General features: G+C 40.1%; 2 protein-coding genes across 4 annotated transcripts; both read right to left on the bottom strand.

The window, feature by feature from the left end:
- Positions 1–1,334: 1,334 nt before the first annotated feature.
- On the bottom strand, positions 1,335–22,656 carry LOC123867902 (neurexin-4). Of its 3 annotated transcripts, none has more exons than XM_045910218.1 (25): positions 22,590–22,656; positions 22,281–22,394; positions 20,040–20,236; positions 18,124–18,265; positions 17,506–17,709; positions 16,762–16,928; positions 15,679–15,855; positions 15,355–15,516; positions 14,695–14,911; positions 13,694–13,838; positions 12,596–12,702; positions 10,621–10,770; positions 9,784–9,987; positions 8,095–8,274; positions 7,405–7,542; positions 6,860–6,996; positions 6,008–6,159; positions 5,437–5,633; positions 4,756–4,896; positions 4,095–4,274; positions 3,398–3,531; positions 2,912–3,122; positions 2,697–2,831; positions 2,276–2,367; positions 1,335–1,665 (listed from the first exon to the last, which is right to left on the bottom strand). In XM_045910218.1, exons 1-25 carry the CDS (start codon positions 22,654–22,656, stop codon positions 1,567–1,569), a joined length of 3,849 nt encoding a protein of 1,282 aa, XP_045766174.1. In that variant the 3' UTR covers positions 1,335–1,566. The 3 variants fall into 3 exon arrangements, with proteins under 3 accessions (XP_045766174.1, XP_045766175.1, XP_045766176.1); XM_045910219.1 differs by lacking the exon at positions 20,040–20,236 and adding an exon at positions 18,781–18,977; XM_045910220.1 differs by lacking the exons at positions 22,281–22,394; positions 22,590–22,656 and adding an exon at positions 18,781–18,977 and having other exon boundaries at positions 20,040–20,114.
- On the bottom strand, positions 20,323–22,394 carry LOC123867905 (L-aminoadipate-semialdehyde dehydrogenase-phosphopantetheinyl transferase). Its single transcript, XM_045910237.1, has 2 exons — positions 22,281–22,394; positions 20,323–21,602 (listed from the first exon to the last, which is right to left on the bottom strand). Exons 1-2 carry the CDS (start codon positions 22,293–22,295, stop codon positions 20,682–20,684), a joined length of 936 nt encoding a protein of 311 aa, XP_045766193.1. The 5' UTR covers positions 22,296–22,394; the 3' UTR covers positions 20,323–20,681.
- Positions 22,657–22,835: the final 179 nt, after the last annotated feature.

Genomic DNA, 22,835 nt, shown 5'->3' with positions numbered 1-22,835 from the left:
ATAAATGTATAAAATTCTAAGTACATCACTATACATAATATATTTTATACGGAAGAAAAATACTGGTAGGTAACAATTTGGTTTTACAAAAAAAAAAACAGAAATATAATTGGTACCGTCCTTTTACAACGTTTTTCGTAGAAAGGGATGGCACCATTTTAAATTCAATCAATTGTTTCTTGGTTTTTATAAAACCAAATTAGTACTTTTAAAATAAACGTCTAAACAGAGGCATAATGCCAAGTCAGCAATATTATTTAGGCATAGAACTAAAACTTGAATCGCCATTAAAAAAGGAATTTCGGGCAATTTTTACGAGTAATATACCTCAACGTGATTTTTAAATCTAATAATCTTAATTAGTATAGAAAAATATGTATTTTGTACATATTTTTGTTAAACAACCAATATTGCGAATGTGCTTTTTTCGTGCGTAATTTTTTTGGAATCCTATACTTAGGTATCTATAATTGTCACTTTGGACGAAAAATGCAGATCGCACAAATACGAACGCTATGGTATAAACCTTAAGGTTGCAAATAGCATGGTAAAATGAACTTTTTAATATTAATGTTTCATGAGATTCATAGACTAAGAGATGGGTTATAAAAGTAGCCAAATGGCACCTTATGGGAGAGAACATTAGAGCAATTTTACCTTTTGAAAATATTTTTAAAATGCCATATAAGGAGCCGTTACTTTGCGCAAATTCAAAGGAATAACCAACTATGTTTGCTATAGGAATTTAAGTAATATGGTTAGCAATATAGGTGTTAAAATAAGTAAATAAAAATATGGGTATTCCTCGCGATCTTGTTTTATAGGGAGTTTAGTTTTTTTTTTTCAATAAATGAAATTGAGAATCGAAAAAAGTTACTAAATATTCCAATACAAATTCTAGTGCCCGTAAATGAGAGAAAGGCACGCGTATATTACGATCAATATTGTCTAATACTGATAGTGAAGGGAGGATTAGAGGTAGTTTACTGATAAAATGGGTTACTTGGTTGTTCTTATTATTTACTTATCGCCGTTGCGTCTATTCGAATCGAAAAAAAAAGTTTTGGAAATTAATACCGATTTTTTTTTAAAATTAAACTGATGATTATACTGCTAAGGTGATGGAAGGGTGTAACCAGGCGAAAACACAATCCAATGCTAATAACCTTAATCAATAAATTACCTTAGTTTTGATGATTTAGAATTTTTCAAACCCGCAATGTATAGCGTGCAAAATTCGAGTCAATGCCCCACCTACGACGCGGCATTGACTCAGAATGGCCTACACACGTAACGTTCGTTGACCTCTAGCGTCAGTCAGATGTTTTATTTGAAATATATTGTGAAGTTTTAAAAATACAGGATTTTGTTTGCGTTTTTTATCGCTTGTCTTCGTTTTGCTAGCGTTCTCGTTACACCCTGTATTTTAATTATTATATTGAGCTATAGAGGCTTCAAATCAAAAACCGAATCCCGTTAGCCGCAACAGCGATACAGCGTAAAGGCAAACAGGTGACGTGTGTGGTGAGTAAGTGAGAGGGTGGTGGAGTGGGTGTCGCGTGGCGGCTAGATGAAGAACTCCCTGCGCTTGGTGACGCGCGGGCCAGTGGCTGCGGCCAAGGCTGCCGCGTCCGGGTCAGCCGCGCCGTCCGCACCACGCTCCTCCTGAGGTCAAATATAGCATTTAAGTGTATGTTACATGGAATTATTTAAAGGGGGACCAACAAATTCCTCAAAGGCCTCTTCCAAAGGTACCTCTGGTGCTTGCAAATGTTCATGGGCGGCGGTAATCACTTAACATCAGGTAACCCACCTGCTCGTTTGCTCGCTATTTTTTTATTAAAAAAACGTTGATTTTTCTCAGTTATTTTTTTAATTTTTATTCAGATACAACTTTTTTTTTACTCTCTTGTCACTATAACAAGAGCCGGCTGCTTACTCTGACGTAAGAGGAAGCAGCCAGTGAAGGTGTTAGAGACGTTTTTTAGTTATTTTAAAATTTAAAAAAAAATGTATAGTGTGTAATATGCAATAATAAAATAATGATATGTGCGATACAAGTTAGCCCTTAACTGCAATCTTACCTGATGGTTAGTGATGATGCTGTTTAAGATGGAAGCGGGCTAACTTGAAAGGGGTCTGGCAGTTTCATTAAACCTTAAGATTTTTTAAATTAAAAAAAATTAATTTAAAAAATCTCAAAAAATAAAGCTGATTTTAGATAATTATCAAAAAAACTCCACTCAACTCCGTCTGTTTATGCTAGTAATTTTACCTGTGTGAGATATTCTCCCTTGTGGCGCGACAAGGCCCGCACTAGCACGATCGCCACGACAATCAGCAGCAGGAAGATGAACGCCAGCACCGCTGCGACAAACAACAACGAATCAGTATCACGCTATAAACAAGTTTGACATTACATTTTGTCAAGAAGTATAATCATTGATGTAGGCAAATAGGTATAGATGGCAGCTCACGAACAAAATGACATCGCTTAAGTTGCCAGGTTTGCACACATATGTAGAAAAAAGTTTTATAATATGACGCCTATAGTCGGTGCAGTGGAAGTCCAGGTCGTCTCCTACATCGGAAGGGGGGGGGGGGGGGGGGGGGGGAGGGTGTCTTCACCGGCTTCGAGGGGTGAGTGACCGGCTCACTCCAACGAAGTTTTGAGGAGTGTGCAAAGTGCTACTCACTGCCAAGAATGGCCTCATCGGTGCTGTGGAAGTCCAGGTCATCCCCCAGGTCAGCAGGAGGAGGGGGGCGCGTCTCCACGGGCTCCGGGGGGTGAGTGACTGGTTCCACACCGCAAAAGTCTTCGTGGAGTTGACCTAGGGAAAAGATACGGTTTTAATAGATTTCAAATTTTCAGGGTCAATAAAATGATGTACCTAGTTATTTATTTTATTACCTCCAATAGACCTGACGTTGGGCGGGGGATCCTGCTGGAACAGCAGCTTCAAAGGGTAGATATCATCGAACTCCACTCTGCTGACGCAGCCGACGAAGCCTTCGTACATAGTCTCGTTGCGACCTATGTACATGTACTGAATGTTGTTAAACTGCGCATCCGCTGACTCGCGGATGTTGAAGTGGTACTCTTGGGTTTCGTAATTGTCCACCTATACATAACAAATAATAAAAATTTCAAAATTTCCGCTATTAAAATTAAAAAGTATTATTTCTTGTACAATGGTACGGAACACTTCGTGTGCTAGTTTTTTTTGATTTATTTATTTATAGATACAAAAATTCCTTACAAACTATCTCTTACTAAACTGCAACGCAGTTTGTTGGCGAGTTAGCGCTCATACCATACCATAAACATCTATACTTACAAACATTAAATTTACTATGGTCAGACTCGCACTTGACCTTGATTTTTGTTTGAGCATACCTGTAAAACCATAGTAGCGCCGCTATCCTTTCGGGACAAGCGAACATCGTGGTACTGGCCCAGACCGAAGTGTTTGCCTTGGAAGATGATCTCCTGACGCTCAAAGCCGAAATCGAATACCACTCGGAGATGTCCTGTTGGAAAAGATGGACATATTATTCGAATTTATTAGCGCACTAGATGACACCCGCGACTTCATCCGCATGGATTTGGGAACTTTTGATTTTCCGGGGCCTAAAGCCTATGTCTTTCCCCGGAACACTTTGGAAAAGTTCATCAAAATTGTTGAAAGTTAAAATGTTTAAATTGGACAGACAGACAGACAGACGAACGGAGAGACAAACTTTCGTATTTAAAATATTAGTATGGATACGGATTGTCACAAACGTTAGCCATGATATTATGAGGCACCAATTCAAAATTCAATGAAATGTTTGTTTTATTAATTTTAAGGGAGAGTCTCATTGGTATGACATCATTAGCGCCATCTATGAGGCTTTTAAGAAACAGGGCCTGAAAAGTTTGTAAAATTACTCATTAGTTTTTTAGCATTCAATCTATTTATACTTTTTATTTTGCCCTTTTGAATTAAAGCATGTATATCTCTGCGTTCCTAGTTGCGTGCAGCCTGGGACGCTCTCGCTAAAGCCTATGTTCAGCCGTAGACGCAAATAGGCTGATTGATTGATTCACTCACCAGAATTAGACACCATGAGGGTGAGGTATTCCGAAGAGATGTTGGAGTAGAAGCCAAGAAGGAAGCCCTTGGGGTTGGTGGTGGTGAAGCCCACCCGAATCTTCTCGTTGATGGTGGAGCGCCAGGATCCAAGGAAGTCATACTTCACCATCGAATTCGGCCGCAAGTTTACACCAATCTCTGGAGGAACAAATAACATGCCAAATACATCTTCAATAACATCCTCTCATAATATGTTCCACAAATAACACTACTTTAGAAGGTTTTTTACCCATAGATGAAACTAATGTGAATCGGTAGAGTAATGGAGCCTATGTTAGATACTTAAGTGGAAAAAATAGAACTTCAAGTTTTTTAAATATTTACTATATTTGTTTTTAACGATTTTCTATGTATGGCCTATAAAAAAATCAAAAATATTTCTATTAATATAAACCAGCAGTAATCACCAAGCATATTTTTATCCCAAAAACCTTGGTACAGGTCTCTTCATAAATCTTCAAATCTTGATGAAAACGTTCACCATGTTTACCATTCAAATTATAATTTGGAGCAGATAACATTGAAAAAACAGTTCAATATTTGTACATAAATACGAGTCTATAAAAGTGGTAGTAGTGCCCGTACGATAGGTAAATGTAACAGGGCCTGAAGCACTCACCGTCAGCACAGATGGGTCCCTTGAAGGCGGTCCAGCGACAGTCGCATCCGTACGAGTCGTACCCCTCCAGGCACGTGCCGTTGTTGAGGCACGGGGACGACTCGCACTTGCCCGTGCAGCCCTCCGATACGCCGTACACTCCTGTACGATACCAAAATGTATTATGAAAGAAAAAACCGGCCAAGTGTAAGTCAGACTCGCGCACCGAGGAATTTTTCCGCCATTTACCACGATAGATCAAAAACTATTATGCATAAAAATAAATAAAAATCTGTTTTAGGATGTACATAGGTTTTCTTGACAGATACGACCGACGGACGGACAGCTAGATAGATATACAGACAGACAACAATGTGATCCTATAAGGGTTCCGTTTTTCCTTTTGAGGTACGGAACCCTAAAAAAAGAAAAACATGTATTTATCAAACAGATGATGCCCGCAAGTTCGATTGTGTGGATTTAGATTTACTTAAACACGTGAAAACCCTCCAATTTTCCGAGATAAAGAAGCTTGTGTTTCCAATTTCGCAAAATTCTTGAACCGGAAATCGCAGCTTTGAAAGACCTCACACTAGGTGAACAGATGACATCAAACGAGGCTGTGGGAGCTGCTAGTTGGTGGCGCGTGGCAGCCCCTACAAGACCTTTGTCCAGCGGTGGACAAGTGGCAATAAGACCCACCTCGCCTGGCGTGGTAGCGCAGGTCAACCGGGACGCCATTGAGCAGCATGGCCCGCATGCAGCCCACGAAGCCGTCCTTCCTGTCCAGCGTCGCGCCCAGCACCAGCGCGGTCGTGAGGTGCAAAGCCCGCACCGGGTCTTTAGCTGTGCGGATCTCATTCTTTAACGCTCCGTCCACTACTACACGTGCTTCTTTTCTGTTAAAAATGAAATGAACAATTGAACCTTTTTAATTTCAAATACATAGATAAATGCACAATTTCTTTTGAAACATTTTTTTTAATTTATAGACTATCGCTAGGCTGCAATCAGACTTGCTAGCAAGTGATAGCAGCCTAAGATAGAGCGCGCTTGCCTAGAAGTTGCCTATTCACTCTTGACTTGAAGGTACTTATACTAAAAGGTAATCTGTAGCTATTATTCTAAAGAGGTTCCTTTCAATACAGACAAAAAGCCATCAGCGAGTCTGTTGCTGGATTCCAATAATGCTCTGAGTGGAATCCACTTAGAAGGTAAACTGGAGTTGATCACTACCAATAATTTATGTAGACCCTGGGGATTAGGAAGTTACCTGTTCCTCTCAATGGAGACGGAATGCCACTTGTTGTCAGCGAGTCTGTTGCTGGTTTCCACGGATACTCCAAGGGGAGTGTCCCCCACTTGGAACTGGAACTGGAGCTGGTCTCCGCCGATGATGGACAGCTTTATGTAGTCTTGCGGGCCCTGGGGATGAGGAATTGCGAATTATTACGGTGGCAATCCTGAGGACTCTTGTACAGAAAATACTGTCCAAAATTGCCAGACCTTACCTTATCTATTCTACCTATTATTCTCTATTAAATCTATTAAACCTTAGTTTTAAAGGTTTAATAGATTTGGGTTTTCAATTCCAAGGGAACTATTTTCTGCCCCAGAAAAAAATTGTTTATCCCATTTTTTTAAAGTCATCACCGGCATGCGATAATTCTGTCAAAATTAGTTATCCTGAAAAGAAAAAATCCTGAAAATACAAGATTATCCTGAAAAAAAGGTAAACAAAAATTTAAGAAAATGTTGAAAATTGGATTGAGCTAATCAGGCGATGGAGAGAGTCCTATGTCCATGGTCGTTTATCGGTTGATAATGATAATGATGATGATAATTAAAAAAAATATATAGTGCGTCATTTTGAGAACGCACTTGCCATTTTTGCTGTTTCAACTGTCATGTCAAAATCACGATTGTTGTTGTTTGCTTATTAAGTGCCTTTTTGTTGTGCCACACAGCATAATTTACTTCGCGGAAGACGCTTTGCTTGGAGAAAACACAAAGAAGGCTGATCAATTTTCTTAACGAGTCTATTCGGGAACTCGACCTAAGGGTAAACCGTACTTTTGACATGAAAGTTGACATATAAAGCAAATAATGTAAGTGCGTTCCTTACCTTAGAGTGTAGCAAGACGGCATTCTCCTTGGTGGTTTTGAACTCAAAGTAGATGTCTCCACTGTGACTCAGGTCGAAGGTCGGCAGGGTTATCACGGCATCCGATATGCGGAAGGTCACTGCGTTGCTGAATAGATCTGCCAATAGAAATGTTTGCGTTCGACAAATTACGCGCCGTGTGCGAAATTATGTCGAACTAGATAATGCTCGCGACTCCGTCCGCGTGGAGGTTTTTTAAAATCCCTTTAAACTCTTTGCTTTTCCGGGATAAAAAGTTCCCAAGGTTAATTGCCGCTACGTCAGCTACCTCTATACCTAAATAAATCGGTTAAACTGATAGACCCTTAAGAATCCCGTAGGAACTCTGATTTTCCGGGATAAAAAGTACTATGTCCATCCACGGTATGTAAGCTAACTCTGTACCAAACTTCATTAAAATCGGTTCAGAGGTTGAGTCGTGAAAACGTAGCAGACAGACAGACACGCTTTCGCATTTATATTTTTTTTTTATATTTAATAATACGGAATATTGAAGGCTATATTACCGTCTCCCTCGCACAGCAGCGGTCCCAGAGAATACCGTCCCTGTTTTTCATCCAGATGACTGCCCGTATCTCCGAAACGCAGCTGTTTGACCGGCAAGAACTCTTTCTCCGTTATATCACCACCATCGATTTGGAACTCTGTTCAAATAAAAACATGGCTGTACAATGTACACCCGACAAATTGTGCATCTATTTCGATCTTTGATTTTGAGGTCGTCTATATACTCAAGACTTAGTAAAAAACACTAGAAATATAACTTACAAATACGATTGATAAAATGCAATTACAAAACAAGGGGACTATTTGGTTGACGGAAATTGGGCATTCAGCCCAAGTGGTAGTGGTTCAAGAATTTACGTCAATGGAGTTTCCACCCAGCAGCGTCCAAGGTGCAAATAGCCCAAACGGTTGCCAACCTCCGATAGGCGACGATACTTTAAGAAGAAGAATATCTAAATGGTCCCGTAAAAGAGCCCCTATTAGTCCCTACTTGCATGAGACACATGTTGATAGTAATTTGTAGTAGTTTCGTTTTTATTTTTCAACACTTACATCTAGCATTACAGGTGTTCCTAATTCGCTAGTGTAAAACATACATAGTGTAAAAGCTACTTAAGTCTTAAAAATAACCTTAAAAATAAATATCTACTTGTGATAGTGAAGTGTGTAGTTATGGTTAGAGTAGTTACCATCGGTGGACAGGGGGCTGTACTCAGCGTCGCAGTTGCACCACTTGGTGGGGTCGACGCAGGAGCCCAGCACGCCGCACTGGCACATGCGGCTGCCCGGCGTGGCGCCCGCCCAGTAGTCCATGCGCTGTCCACTGCGGGACACCCACCACGCAAACGGGTGGAAGTTCGTTTCGTCACCTGAGACAGGAAATAAAATTATACTTCTAAAAATCTAAAACTATCAGAATTCACCTCTTATATCAGAACACCACTTTAATACAGTTATCACAACTGGTTTAACGCCAAAGGAATGGAGCAGAAGTGTTAATGTATTCTTCTTCAACAAGATAAAGTTGAAAACTAAAACCCGACTGTGATCGTCCAATAACTGCTGAAATATTATATGTATAAAAATTATTTTTCTGTTACAAATTACATTTATATTCATGAATTCAGAATTATCTTCCCTTTTATTTGACATCCCACTCGATGCAAAAAAAAATTTTGGAGACCCCCACTTTTTTCCATGTTACATCCATTAGTTCAATTTTTTCGTATAAAATGTAGCCTATGTCACCCAGACCTTTACGACGAATCGATTGACACTTCATTCATCAAAATCGGCCCAGTAGTTAAGGCGCTACGGTGGAACACAGAGAATCTGGATACAAACATACATACATACATACATACATACATAAGACTGCTAGGGATAGGTACCATGGGCAGTACAAATCTAAGCTCAGCTAGGGGCTTGGCTCTACTAGAGATCTCATAACTTTTTAACAGTGAAAGCATTTTGAACTTGTGAGTCTTGGCAACCTTTACATGGTTTTTGGTGGGATAGTCGTTACAATCTAATGAAATGAAAATCACTCACGATATTTTGAACATTAAAAAAGCTTGAAGTCATTAAAATACATGCTAAAATCATAACCCTTCCGGCTTTGCCCTAGTCGGATAAAAATCTAAAACTAGCGGGGTTTAGCTCCCAGTAACTAGTCCCCAATAAGACGTCTTGTCTGAAGGTGACTTACTGGGGGAATTGAGCAGTCGGGAATGCCTGCACAGATACTCCAGGCGTTGACTGCAGGTGTGGCTCCTGTTCAGCAGAGCCTCCAACTGCGCGCGCGACGCGTCGTACGTGATGTCTTGTCTGAAGATGACTTACTGGGGGAATTGAGCAGTCGGGAATGCCTGCACAGATACTCCAGGCGTTGACTGCAGGTGTGGCTCCTGTTCAGCAGAGCCTCCAACTGCGCGCGCGACGCGTCGTATGTGATGTCTTGTCTGAAGATGACTTACTGGGGGAATTGAGCAGTCGGGAATGCCTGCACAGATACTCCAGGCGTTGACTGCAGGTGTGGCTCCTGTTCAGCAGAGCCTCCAACTGCGCGCGCGACGCGTCGTATGTGATGTCTTGTCTGAAGATGACTTACTGGGGGAATTGAGCAGTCGGGAATGCCTGCACAGATACTCCAGGCGTTGACTGCAGGTGTGGCTCCTGTTCAGCAGAGCCTCCAACTGCGCGCGCGACGCGTCGTATGTGATGTCTTGTCTGAAGATGACTTACTGGGGGAATTGAGCAGTCGGGAATGCCTGCACAGATACTCCAGGCGTTGACTGCAGGTGTGGCTCCTGTTCAGCAGAGCCTCCAACTGCGCGCGCGACGCGTCGTATGTGATGTCTTGTCTGAAGATGACTTACTGGGGGAATTGAGCAGTCGGGAATGCCTGCACAGATACTCCAGGCGTTGACTGCAGGTGTGGCTCCTGTTCAGCAGAGCCTCCAACTGCGCGCGCGACGCGTCGTATGTAATATCTTGTCTAAAGCTGCCCGGTTCCTGGTAGCCGTCCACCTGAGAGCTCTGCACTGCCGAGTGCTGGATTGAGGTTAATATACGCCCGTCCGCTACAAAAAAAAAAAGTTTTATTAAGAACTAGTCAAGTGCGAGTCAGTCCGAACCTCGAAAGGATTACGAGTAATTGTTTTGTCCTTTAACCAACTGCTAATGTAAGTTTGCAACCGCAAAGAAAATAATTTTCATGTGATATAACTACTTATCAATGATTTTCGAATTTTTTCCTTGCTTCTTGGTTTTCAACGGGAAGTACACTGTACAGGGTGAAACCAGAACTCTAGCAAAAACAGCGATATTATTATATTAACTTAACACAATCCAATGCCAATAACTATTTGCCTTATTACAAGATAAGGCAAAAAGTAAAAGTAGCATTTTAGTGATTTTTCAAACCCGCATTGTATAGCGGGTAAAAGTCAAGTTAATGCCCCCACCTACGACGTGGCATTGACTTCGAGGGACCTATTTATGGAACGTTCGTTGACCTCTAGCGTCAGCCTAATGTTTTATTTGGAATACATTGTGAACTTTCAAATATACAGGTTTTTTTTAATTTTTTCGTAATTCTTTATCGGTAATCATCAGTATTATCACCCGTCTTCGTTTTTACTAGCGTTCTGGCTACACCCTGTATGTTATGCCCAGCAGTGGACATCTATCGGTTGACGCTGATGTTGACTTACAGTAGAACTGGCAGGTGGCGGGGAAGGGCGGCAGGGGCCCGGAGCCGTCGACGTCCAGCATGAGATGTGTGGAGGATTGTTGAGCGACGCCGCCCGCGCCGCCCGCGCCGCCCGCTTGTTGGTAGGCCGCGCACGATACCGGGTGCAGTGCTACACAAAGTCAAAATCACAGTCAAAATTAAAGTCAAAATGATGATTTTTTTAATGATTTCAAGCTTTTTATGGTTAAAATATCTTGAGTGATTTTCATTTTAAGTATAGATTGTAATGGCTATCCCACGAAAAACCATGTAAAGGTTGCCAAGACTCACAAGTTCATAATGCTTTCACTGTTAAAAAGTTATGAGATTGCTAGTAGAGCCAAGCCCCTAGCTGAGCTTAGATTTGTACTGCCCATGGTACCTATCCCAAGTCTAAAGTATATAGCTCTTAACTCTTGACTGTATCACATATTTTATGACAGTAAATAACAAATAACTTTACTTACAAGCTCTGATTCTACAAACTCTACATCTTGGTTAAAAAAGTACATTCATTTAGTGGTATACACTGAGTTAGAGAATCACACCGCTGCCTGTTGGCAAGTTATGATGCAGTGCAAGATGAAGCATGTAGAAGATGCCTATTAACTCTTGGCTTGAAGGTACCCATATTAAAAGAGGGGGGGAGGGGGGGTTTCTCGTCTGGCTTTACACTGATAAGCCAATGTCAAGTTTGTAGTTGTAGCGGTTGCCACATTCGCAAGAAGATGTCGCTTCTAAACTCAATCAATCAACAACGCTCGAAACACGAACCCCAGCCTGATAACTCACGACCTACGCCTAGATGGCAGCACGGGTAGCTTAACTGGAATACAAGGAGAAACACGCAACTTCCAATCGCATTGACAGAGCGTTTACCAAATTGCACTATATATAGAGGAGTCAACGTCTAACCGTCGGCCCAGCTGGCGCCACCGAGCACAACACCGCTCGGTTGGGAAATTTCCCTATTGGTACGGTCGAGCATACACCCACAGCTCCCGTACATTGGTGACAACCGACGTGATCGAAGACGGATCGCACACCACCACAACCGACTCAAGCGTGGTCACACACACCACCACAAGCAGTCGACGTGATTGAAGACGGATCACACATCACCGCAACCAACTCAGCGTGGTCACACACCACCGCAACAGCCGACGTGACCAAAAAGTGGACGCACACCGCACACTGACGCACGGCGCACACCAACGCGGTCAAGGGACGCATCGCGCACACACCGCAACACCCTTGGGATCGCACGGCGCAAGCGCAGCAAGCGTCATCGCACATCAGGGCAAAATGGGTCTGCACTCCACCAGCAGATGTCAGCATACAACGCCACTTCTCTGGATGGTTAAGCCAGGCGCCATTCCCCTTGGATGCACAACAACGCCACCTCTCCTCGATACTTCACACCACGACGTCGTCTCAGAGGGGAGTGATGTAGCGGTTGCCACATTCGCAAGAAGATGTCGCTTCTAAACTCAATCAATCAACAACGCTCGAAACACGAACCCCAGCCTGATAACTCACGACCTACGCCTAGATGGCAGCACGGGTAGCTTAACTGGAATACAAGGAGAAACACGCAACTTCCAATCGCATTGACAGAGCGTTTACCAAATTGCACTATATATAGAGGAGTCAACGTCTAACCGTCGGCCCAGCTGGCGCCACCGAGCACAACACCGCTCGGTTGGGAAATTTCCCTATTGGTACGGTCGAGCATACACCCACAGCTCCCGTACATAGTTATTAACAAGTTAGGGAAACTATATGTATAAGTATGGACTTCGTCTGTGCCGGCGCCCGCCGACATACACGCGGCGCCCCTTTAGATAGAGCGCTTCCCAGTCAGTTCCACCACCAATAAACACCAGCAGAACACAAAAACCGGCCACAAGCAAACGCCACCACAGACGAAGTCCCAAAGAGGGGTTTACTCTTACACGTGTGGCAGACGGCCCCGGCGTACCCCGTGGCTGCGCAGTCGCACGTGAACTCCTCCGCAGTCTGCGTGCACACTCCGTTGTGTTCGCACGGGTTGGGGTTACACCTGGAGCAAGGTCAAGTCACAGTTAAAATCAATGAAAGGGAAGAGTAAAATAAGGAAAGCGTTAACTTCCCCTAAACACAAATGAAATAGCAACTTCTTAACTTAGAAAGAAAAACCGATCAAGTGCGAGTCGAAGTCACACACGAAAGGTTCCGTACCATCGTACAAGATATACCTAAGGCCTTTATGTAGAACCCTGCATAACGGTCTGCGCCATCTATATGTGATTTAGTAAATTACCGAAACGTGAACACATTTTAATTTTTTTTTGTACATTGTGTTGTGATACAACTACAAATTCACGGTTTTTGGATTTATTCCTTTACTTGTGCTATAAGACCTACCTAGCTACCTGCCAAATTTCATGGTTCTAGGTCAACGGGAAGGTTATATAGGTTAGGTACCCTATAGGTTTTCTTGACAGACACGACAGACGGCCAGACAGACAGACAGACAACAAAGTGATCCCTAAAGGGTTCCGTATTTTCTTTTGAGGTATGGAACCCTAATAACGAGGATGAGTCAAATGAGAAATATTTTCTTAACGAATGTCTACGTCATTATAGCTATCTGCATGTCTTTCAGCCTGATCCGTCCATAGTTTGAGCTGTGCGTTGATAGACTAGACCAGTCAGTCAATCAATCAATTTCCCTTTTCATACATTTAAATGCATGGACCAAACCGCGTCAGATTGGACCAGACGATTTCATCTAAATCTAAGTCAAAGTAATTTTTTTTAAAGAATATTAGCCATGCTAATCATAACTAACACTCCCCTTTCCCCTCCAATTAAGCGTAAAGCTTGTGCCAGGAGTGGATACGACAATAGCGCAACGGGTGGGTTTTGAACCGCGGACCTTTCGGAATTCAGTCCTTTCCTCAACCGTTGAGCTATCGAGGCTCTTATATTATATTCTATTAATATTCAAGTACATAGTGCCATGTTTCTTTAAACTATTACTACTGTAGTCATAGTAGGTATCTATTTACCTGTCAATCATGTGGCAAGCATCGAAGACGACTTCATTGGGGCAGCAGTACTCCTCTTTTTTCCAGTCGGTTGGTAGGCGATAGTTGCCGTCCACTGCAATCTTGCGCATGCAACCGATGAAGCCGCGGGGCGGGGCTTTGCCACCTACACACATACACAAATATATCTGATGTAACAGACCAACCAACATGTTTATCAGTGGGAGGGCGGCGGGGGGTGCATGTCGCATGCTGCATGTTGCACCATACAGATTTGTTTGGTTTAGCGGATTATACAATTAATTAAGCTTTTGGTTCCTTGTATATCTGATGTATTTTGTTTCTAGGAGCGGTGATAACCTAGTGGTTATGACGTCGGCCTTCTTTCGAGAGGTTGGGGGGTTCGATCCATCTCTAAATTTGGATAGCGTTTTAAGCAATTAAATATCACTTGTTTTAACGGTGAAGGAAAACATCGTGAGAAAATCTGTATGCCTGAAAATTCTCGATAATGTTCTCAAAGGAGACACGTTCTCAGTAGTGGGCCGGCGATGGGGTGATCATGATGATCATTTGAAAAGAGCAACCGCCGAGTTTCTTGCTGGTTCTTCTCGGTAGGAACAGCATTCCGAACCAGTGGTAGATTATTTTGACGATTCAAAAGCACTTGTAAAAGTTTAATTGAATAAAAATAATTTGAATTTGAATTTTGAATTTGATGATGATAATTTTGTTTCTTGCGAAATAGTGGTTTCTGTACTATAGAAATCTAACAAATCTGACCATCAAAAAAGAGTACAATGGTACCTACTTTACATAAATGATTTGACTAAAACACTTAAAAAGTCTGAGATTTGACTATTCACTTTTTGACACATGTAGGAATAGTTGACTCCTGTCAGTGACGTCGAAGACTCGATGTTATTTTACTCGTACAAGATACCTAACTGTCGTGAACTGTTACGAATCTATAAAAGTTTCTTGTTATACTACGAACGCCTGAAAAGGGAAACCAAACTTACCAGCAATATAAAATGTACTTCCAGTAAAGAACCTCAGTTTCTTCGTAGTTTTAACAGGTCGGTAGTCCACCGAAAGGATAAGACTGTCCGGCGCCATGGTGAGCAGCAGAGAATGCCATCGCCCGTCGTTGAACTCCTCCGCATAGTTATCTAGCTTCGCTTTGGATGAGCCTTCGTTGTATAGCTCCACCTTTACTTTGCCTTCTTCTAGGAAAACCTGGTGTAGACAAGTTAAATCAAAACTGTGTCATTCTTTTCTTTTGGGAACATTGTGAAAAAGATGGATAACTAAAATGGCAGGTCTAGGTACTAGTGCTATCCTTTTCCACAGGGAGCAATAGAAAAGCGATAAGAATATTAGTTAAAAGAGATTGTTTACAATGGAATTCAATAGCTCAACGGCTAAGGAGTGGACTGAATTCCGAAAGGTCATATATTCGTAGCCCACCGTTGCACTGTTATCGTATCTGGCCTGGCACAAGCTTTACGCTTAGTAAAAGGGGAATATTAGTCATGATTAACATGGCTACTATTCTTTTAAAAATAACATAATATGTGAAATTAGGCCAATAGTTTTGACCACAAGTACTGAGATCTATGTAATAACAAAGTTCTTCGCTGGAACAATACATCTTCAAAATGGTATATCTTAGCACTCACCTTTACGTATCCTTCACTCTTGAACTTATGGTAAATGAGCAATCCATGGAGCTCATATGTTCGGAATTCGAGGGAAATATTGAGCGTAGTCCCACCGGAGTACCCGCGCAGTTTGGCGTATGATCCCTCTTTGAGGAATGTCACTGGTACTATTGGTGGCTCCTGAAATAGTTTACAACGTTAGTTGCAATGCCAAACTTCCACCACCAGCCACCAAACAAAACAGCTGTTTCGAGACCGCCATCGTTTATTAAGGTGTGTTAAAGAATTAATTAGTGTCATAGATTAAAAGAAACAAAGAAATATTAAAAGATCTTTACTCACAGGACAAGCATACAGGGTGTTAACTTTCTGAAACTTAAAGGCCTCTCCGCTCTCGTAGCCCTGTTTAAGCTCCTCAATAACCTTTGTGTTGTTAAGATACATGTTCTCCACACACCCTGTGAAGTTTTGCGTCACTACTAAGCCCTCTTGAGAATTGGGCACACCCCCTATGTATATCTATAAAGGAAGAAGGGAAATTTTAAGTCATTTCGTCTATTTTGGATTTAAGCAAAGCTTTTGACTCAGTATATCAAAATAATTAGCTACTTGAAAAAACAAGTTGTATGTCATGGTGTATTTTTGAATTTTAGCAAGGCGTTTGATTCAGTCTCTCATGATTTTCAGCTAGAAATGTGCCGTAAATGCCATTTATATATATATAATGTTATTTTATTCTTGATTGAAGTCGGGAAATGAAACCAAGACTTAATTGCGTTTCTATACAATTACAGAAACAACATTTAAAGCCTTTATTTACGGTTACAAATCTTTTCTAATGATAAAACAAAAAAATACGTTAACTTCCAAACACAGACAAAACTTCAGCTGTCAATTTTCCTAACTGTCAGTAGTGACATTTGACAAGTTAAGTCCATAGACTAACCGCCTTCAGAATATGTTTTAGCACCAAAGACAAAGTAATAAATTAAAGAAAAGCACTGAGTAGGTGTCCATGGTTAAAGTGGTTTTCTTTACATATAGTATACAACTTGTCTTACGATAATTAAAATTACAAGCACATGAAAATCAAACACTAAAGAACTAATTAATGGGATCTTACAAGGGAGTACTCTGGCATTTTTCTTTTGCTGTTTTATACAAGTGATCTCCTAAATTTCACTACTAATAAATACTCAAATATACTAAAGCCTTTCAGCAGATTATATTTATAATTTGAATTGCACTTGTAGAACTGACCAGACGGCTTACAAGACGACACGCGTTAACATTTCTCGGAAGTAGTAGGGAACAATCTACATTCTAGACAATCTCGAAGTCAAGAATTAGAACAGAATTACTAAGAATAGAAACGAATGGCTTCTTCTGGAGTCAATTACTAATTCCACTTTTGGTTAAACATACCGCTCTATTTAGGTTAAGCCTAGAGAACTCTCCTTTGATTCTTCCGCGTACCACCACGCGGTCCACTGTCAACATGATGTCGCGTCGGTTCCTCGATAACATTACATCGTGCCAGATGTTATCGTCTAGCAAACTGCCGACGGATAGTGATGTGGATGTGCCCGAGCCTGGCGGAAAATATACAACAATTATATAAAAGCACAGTCTATATAACTCAGGCACAATTTTCTTCCAATTCCGACGTGCCTATGCCTTCCCTGTAATATCACTGAACCAATAAAGCTACGGCTTTTACTGGCTTTTTTTGGTAGTTCACTATCAAATTAAGACTATTTTCAAAAAAACGGTCAAGTGCGAGTCGGACTCGCACACGAAGGGTTCCGTACCATCGTACAAACATACCTAACATTATAACTTTATCTAGAACTCTGCAAGTTAATAACGGTCCGCGCCATCTATATGTAATTTAGTGAATTAAATTTTTCGTGAACACATTTTTTTGTATGATATAACCACAAATTCACGGTTTTCGGATTTATTCCTTTATTTGTGCTATAAGACCTACCTACCTACCAAATTTCATGATTCTAGTTCAACGGGAAGGATCCTTTAGGTTTTCTTGACTGACGGACGGGTTGCTATAATGGTTCCGATTTTCTTTTTGAGGTACGGAACCCTAAAAAGGGAACAATACCCTGTTGCCAATGACATTAAGACCTTGTTTCCTGCTGCAAGGGCACTTACCCAGATCAATGTTGAGCACAAGGCGGTTATCCCTCAGCTGCAAAGCGATATAGTCGCCCTGCGTGCCGCGCGAGTACATGAGCGCGCCGGAAGCCACGCTCGTCTTGAAGCGGAACTTGACCGTCTCGCGCGTTGCCGAGATGGGGTCGCGCAGGAGGTCCACTTTCACCAGCGATGTCCCGTTGAAGTATAATGTATCCGCCACTGCACCAAACAAAACGCTCGGTAAATACAGTACTACGCCTTTTGTAAGTTACTAGCTTTTGCCCGCGACTTTGTCCGCGTAAACTACACAAATTTCAAACTCTTATATCGCGAGATAGCACCAGTCTCTGTCGTTATTGTGTTTAAAATCTTAGTGTCAAGTAATAAGGTATGTATTTCATTGGTGAACACACACTTTACTGCACAAACGAACTTTGGCGATGCGACTTATAAAAGTGATAATATTATAATTTGTGTTAAATATTTAGCGCGCTAAAATGCAGCGCTCAGATAGAGCCTTGTTTTAAATTTTATTAAATTCCAATTCTGGAAATAGCAACTATAACAAAAAAAGACTAACTACATACAGATACACGATACTATTTTTTCCAGCAGTAAGACATGGATAGATACCATAGTCGCAGCCGTAGACCTCGACCCTCATGGAGATCTTGTCCCGCCAGCGCATGGGGTTGATGCGGATGTACTGCGCTATGATCGGCACCTCGAACTCGTTTTTAACCACCGTGTTACCGTCATGGTTACCTTCGAACATCTGAAAGTTTCCAAAATAATTATTACGACAAATTCAATGTCTGGATAATTTTCTAACATGGTCCCAATATTATAGAACTCTTTGATTTTCTATGTGCCTCCAGAATGCAGGTTATTTCTGTACGAAACAGTTGATGCGAGCGACTCAGTCTGGGTGGATTAAAGTTTTTAAAAATCCCATGGGAACTTTTTGGTTTTCTGGGAATAACAGTAGCAGGGACCTATCCGTCCCTGGGGTCACATCAAAATCCCGATCCCAGGCACGCACCACATAACTTTTCGGAGTTACATGCGTTTTGACTTTAACGGTGAAAGAAAACGTCGTAAGGAAACCTGCATGCCTGAGACTTCTACATGTTCGCAAAGGTGTGTAAAGTGTGCCAATCCGCATTTGGTTGGCATAGTTGACTATGGCCAAACCCTTCTCATTCTGAGACAAGAACCGTGAGCTCATACCAGCGATGGGTTGATGGTGATGATGAGTCTTAATACACTGTTATACGTCAACTACATCACCTGTGTATACCCATTAGCCTTGGTCATCGCCCTCCAACTCTCCCCATCATCGGAATACTGTATCATATACTCGGTGACGTACTCCTCGGTGGCGAAGCGCCCCCGGGTGGCGATACCATGCAGCTCTTTGCGGGACTGAAGGTTGATGGTGAGGTGCTGGTAGTAGGAGGACTCCTTCGCCGTCCACACCGACGTGCCTTCACCAATGTTAGTGCTACTTAGTTAGGTTAGCCGATACTACTGCAAGAACTGGTAGCGCCAGAGACAAATCTAGCGGGAATTCGGTGCAGAAAATTTCTTTCATAAAGGGTTTTGAATATTTTAGTATGGAGCCTGCTTTACTGTGCGTCATTTTCTTTTTTTTTAAATAACAGCTACGCATAAAATTTGTATTAATCAACAGCTGGCATCAATACAAACAAGTGAACGCATAAAACAACATTTTCCAAAGTGTCACGTTTCCGAGATGTAAGCTATCAAGATGTACTGGTGATACAGGTTTTTTGCGTGGCTGAAAAAAAGAAAAAGCCCTTTTCAAGTTTTTCCATTTTTGAAATCTCGAGGTATGAGACAATGAATGCAAATAGTTGCGGAACCTCAGTGAGAAATGCGCTCAAAGCGCGCGCGAATATGGCGCTCTCTTAACATTGCCACATGACACTGGCGCAGAATTCCAAGGGCATTTTTCGCTAGATTTGTCTCTGGTCTTGAATATACGGATCGAATTGATCGATTGCTTCAAAGAAATATAACTCTTGCGGTTGGCTTCTGTTTTAGTTGTTAGGTATTAATTTTAGACTCTTAGCAGGGAAAATTATTAAATTAAGCGTTACCAAGTCAGTAATTTTCCACATTATTTTAGGATTTGGAATTTGTATCATAATATACCTACTAATGATTATAGTACAGTATTATTGTACATGTCCTAATTTTCCTGTTAAGAGACCAAACTATTATACTTAAGTTAAATAGAAATACTTATAGATCAGTTTATTAAAATAATTTAAAGAATATATTCAAGAAATTAAAAAATGTTAAAATAAAGTATTAAGTACTAGTGCAAAATAATATCAAGCATTCCTAACTACAACATGCCATAAACATCTACTCTACTTGATAAATTAGTTACATGACCCCACTTTGTTAACATTATAACATACCCATGTGTGTTAAATTGTTAATCCTACCAAAACCCACTGTGTTAAGTTGTTAATCCTACCAAAACCACTTTGTTAAATTGTTGAACTTTTAATAATTACCTTAACTTCACCCCCTGCAGCTTTGTAGCGTACATAGTCAAGACCGTTGGAACCGTAACTGATGTGGTATTCTTGAACAAACTCCTGAGAGTGAGCTCTGCCCTGAGTTGCTACTCGAGTTATGTTCTTCACAGTTCCCAAGTCGATCACTAGTTGCTGATCGAAATCATTCTCAGATGCTGTCCACGCGTTCAAACCTTTTCCAAAATTTTTTTCTTTTTATGTTACTGGCTAGTACTTTTTGTTAGTAGGTTTCTGGTGTTAGTTTTAATGAAAAAAAATGTTAAGGTTTTCCTTTATTTATACCCTTATTATAAAACTTTCAAACTGCTATTCAATACTAAGTTTGGATTCTAAACTGATTTAGAAGTACATAATAACAACATTAGCAATATTACCCTATATCTCCCATTATACAATTTCAGTAAAACTATAATTAAACTCTTAAAATATAACTTTTAATCTGAAATAGGATTCTTAATACTATATTTTCTTATTATCTGAGTTTTTTTTTACATTTGTTATAAAGTTTTCTTAGTATTTTAATTTCCTATGCATGATGCTAAAATTCTAGTAATTGGTACATGAACAATAATCCCACTGGCGAGATTAATATAATATCATGATTTAGACCTAAATTGTCTATTGAGGTTTCATTACTTTCTTGATAAAATCATTAGCAAACACTGAGTCTAACTCTGCTAAAGGTTCAGCCTCCTTCACTAAATCATCATAGCTCAAAAACTCATAATTTATAGAATCATTTTTCTCTTTATCATCTTCAAATGAAACTGCCACAGCATGTTTTTCATCTAATAACGTCTCTTCAAAATGCCAATCTTCTTTCAAACAATTCTTTACATACAATTTCGTATCTGCAGTTATTTCACCAACTTTTAATTCAGATTTAATATTAAAACTTATTTCGTTCAATGCTACAGTGATTCCTAGACCAATATTTTTAACGTAACTCTCTTTTAGACACCACATTCGGTAGAAACATGCAATCTGTTCTGATTCATTAGGGTATGCATAAATGGTTTTCCATTCGTGATCAGAAAACTGTCTTTTCATAATGCGAAAGAATTCCTGTATGTTTTTATTAGCTGGTGGTTCTATCTTCATGAGATCAATGCCAATGTTTTTTCCGTTAGTCCCTCCTAATACAACATAGTCTCCTTGATGTGAAATGTTAAAGTTTACTGGTACATCACCTATACCTGATAGGTATGGCTTCCCACGATCATCTCTGCCAAAGCAAACGTTTTGGTATTCTAATAACGTACTTGTATGAACAAACTTTCTTAACATAAGCCGTCCAATTAAAGATGACTTGGCATCGTCTTGGAAGACAAACCTTGAGATTCTCTGCTTTTCTTCAGGCTGTATGTAACTTGAAGCAGCCAATATTTGATCAAAAGTTGGTGTCCAAGTGCTAGTATTAAATGCCCATCTCACATTTACTTTATCCATGGTCTCTGAGCAAATAGACTGTTTCTTTGTTGTTTGGTTTCTCCAAGTTAGTATGTTCATCAAAGTATTTCTTTTAATTGGTTTTTTAACCTGCAGAGGAATTAATCCTGTTACAGGTTCCCTTAATTTTAGCAGTTTTATTTGAAAACTTCCATAAGCCCTATTGTAAACACTACAAACAATATATTTCAAAACAAAACCATGCACATTTAAATCAAAAATAAATTTTTGCTCTTAATAGGTGCTCCTACAAAGCTATAAATCACACTTTAATGAAACTCAAAATAATAGCATAAAACACTAAACCTTTTAAAGAAATTAAAGAAAAGAGCTGCAAACATATTTGTAATGATTCAATAACCCAATACATTTGCAAACTATCAGTTATTCATAACTGTTTTTCTTATTAGAGAACATTTGTTACCTAATCAAAATTAATCAAGTACGTAGAAGAAAATGGATTGTATTTTTCAATGATAAATCCTAGAGTCTATGTTAGGAAAGAAATCCATTTAAGTTAAACTATTTAGCTAAAAACTGCAAGTATTTTGAGTTATTTAGTACAGTGATTGTAAAACAAGTGGACCAATCTTAAAATGAGGCACTTGACTGTGCAGTGTGTGTACAAAAACAGACCACAGCAGGCGTTGTATCCTTAGCTGTACCTGCGCAGACCGCCACGTTACAACTTCAGATTGGACTACTTGTTTTGTGTTCACTGTTAATATTTAGTAAGAACTTTTTTTAGTTGAATGTTTTTCAGCTTACCATACAGCTTAGCATTCTCCGGCCCCCTTTCCCTTAAACTAGAAGTTGCAGTGAGTTTAGCACCTTCTACCAGTGGCTCGTTGCATTCATAAGTATCATAATATCTTGATAAATCTAAATGGAAACAGGTACAAAAATTATAACCTTACTTCATTTTATTCTTTAAGTACTAAGCTATACAAACTTTGAATAAGAGTAATAGCTCAATTGAACTACTAAAACATATTAAAACACTCTTTGCTGGCCCTATTTTTCAATAAAACAGGACTGTTTACAAAATGTTTTAATGTATTCAAAACTTCGACTTACCTGCTTTAGTATTTGTTATGCTGAAGCAAATTAATGGTAGGTAATAATATACCGAAAAGCTCATCATAATTTCATATTGTTTTTGATCGAATTGTGTGAAATAAAATACAATCTCAGTTATAAAATTAAATAAAACTGTTTGATCATTACGTCCGTTGTCACACTCTTTGCCGGACAACACCCAAGTGTGTTTTCGTTGACCAATTATTGTAAAAAAAAAAAGTAAAACCATAAAACTACACAACA

This window comes from Maniola jurtina, chromosome 8, assembly GCF_905333055.1.
Source record: "Maniola jurtina chromosome 8, ilManJurt1.1, whole genome shotgun sequence".
Taxonomy (NCBI): Eukaryota; Metazoa; Arthropoda; class Insecta; order Lepidoptera; family Nymphalidae; genus Maniola; species Maniola jurtina.
Note: the sequence above shows the minus strand (reverse complement) of the source record. Positions and strands in the feature narration are given on the sequence as shown.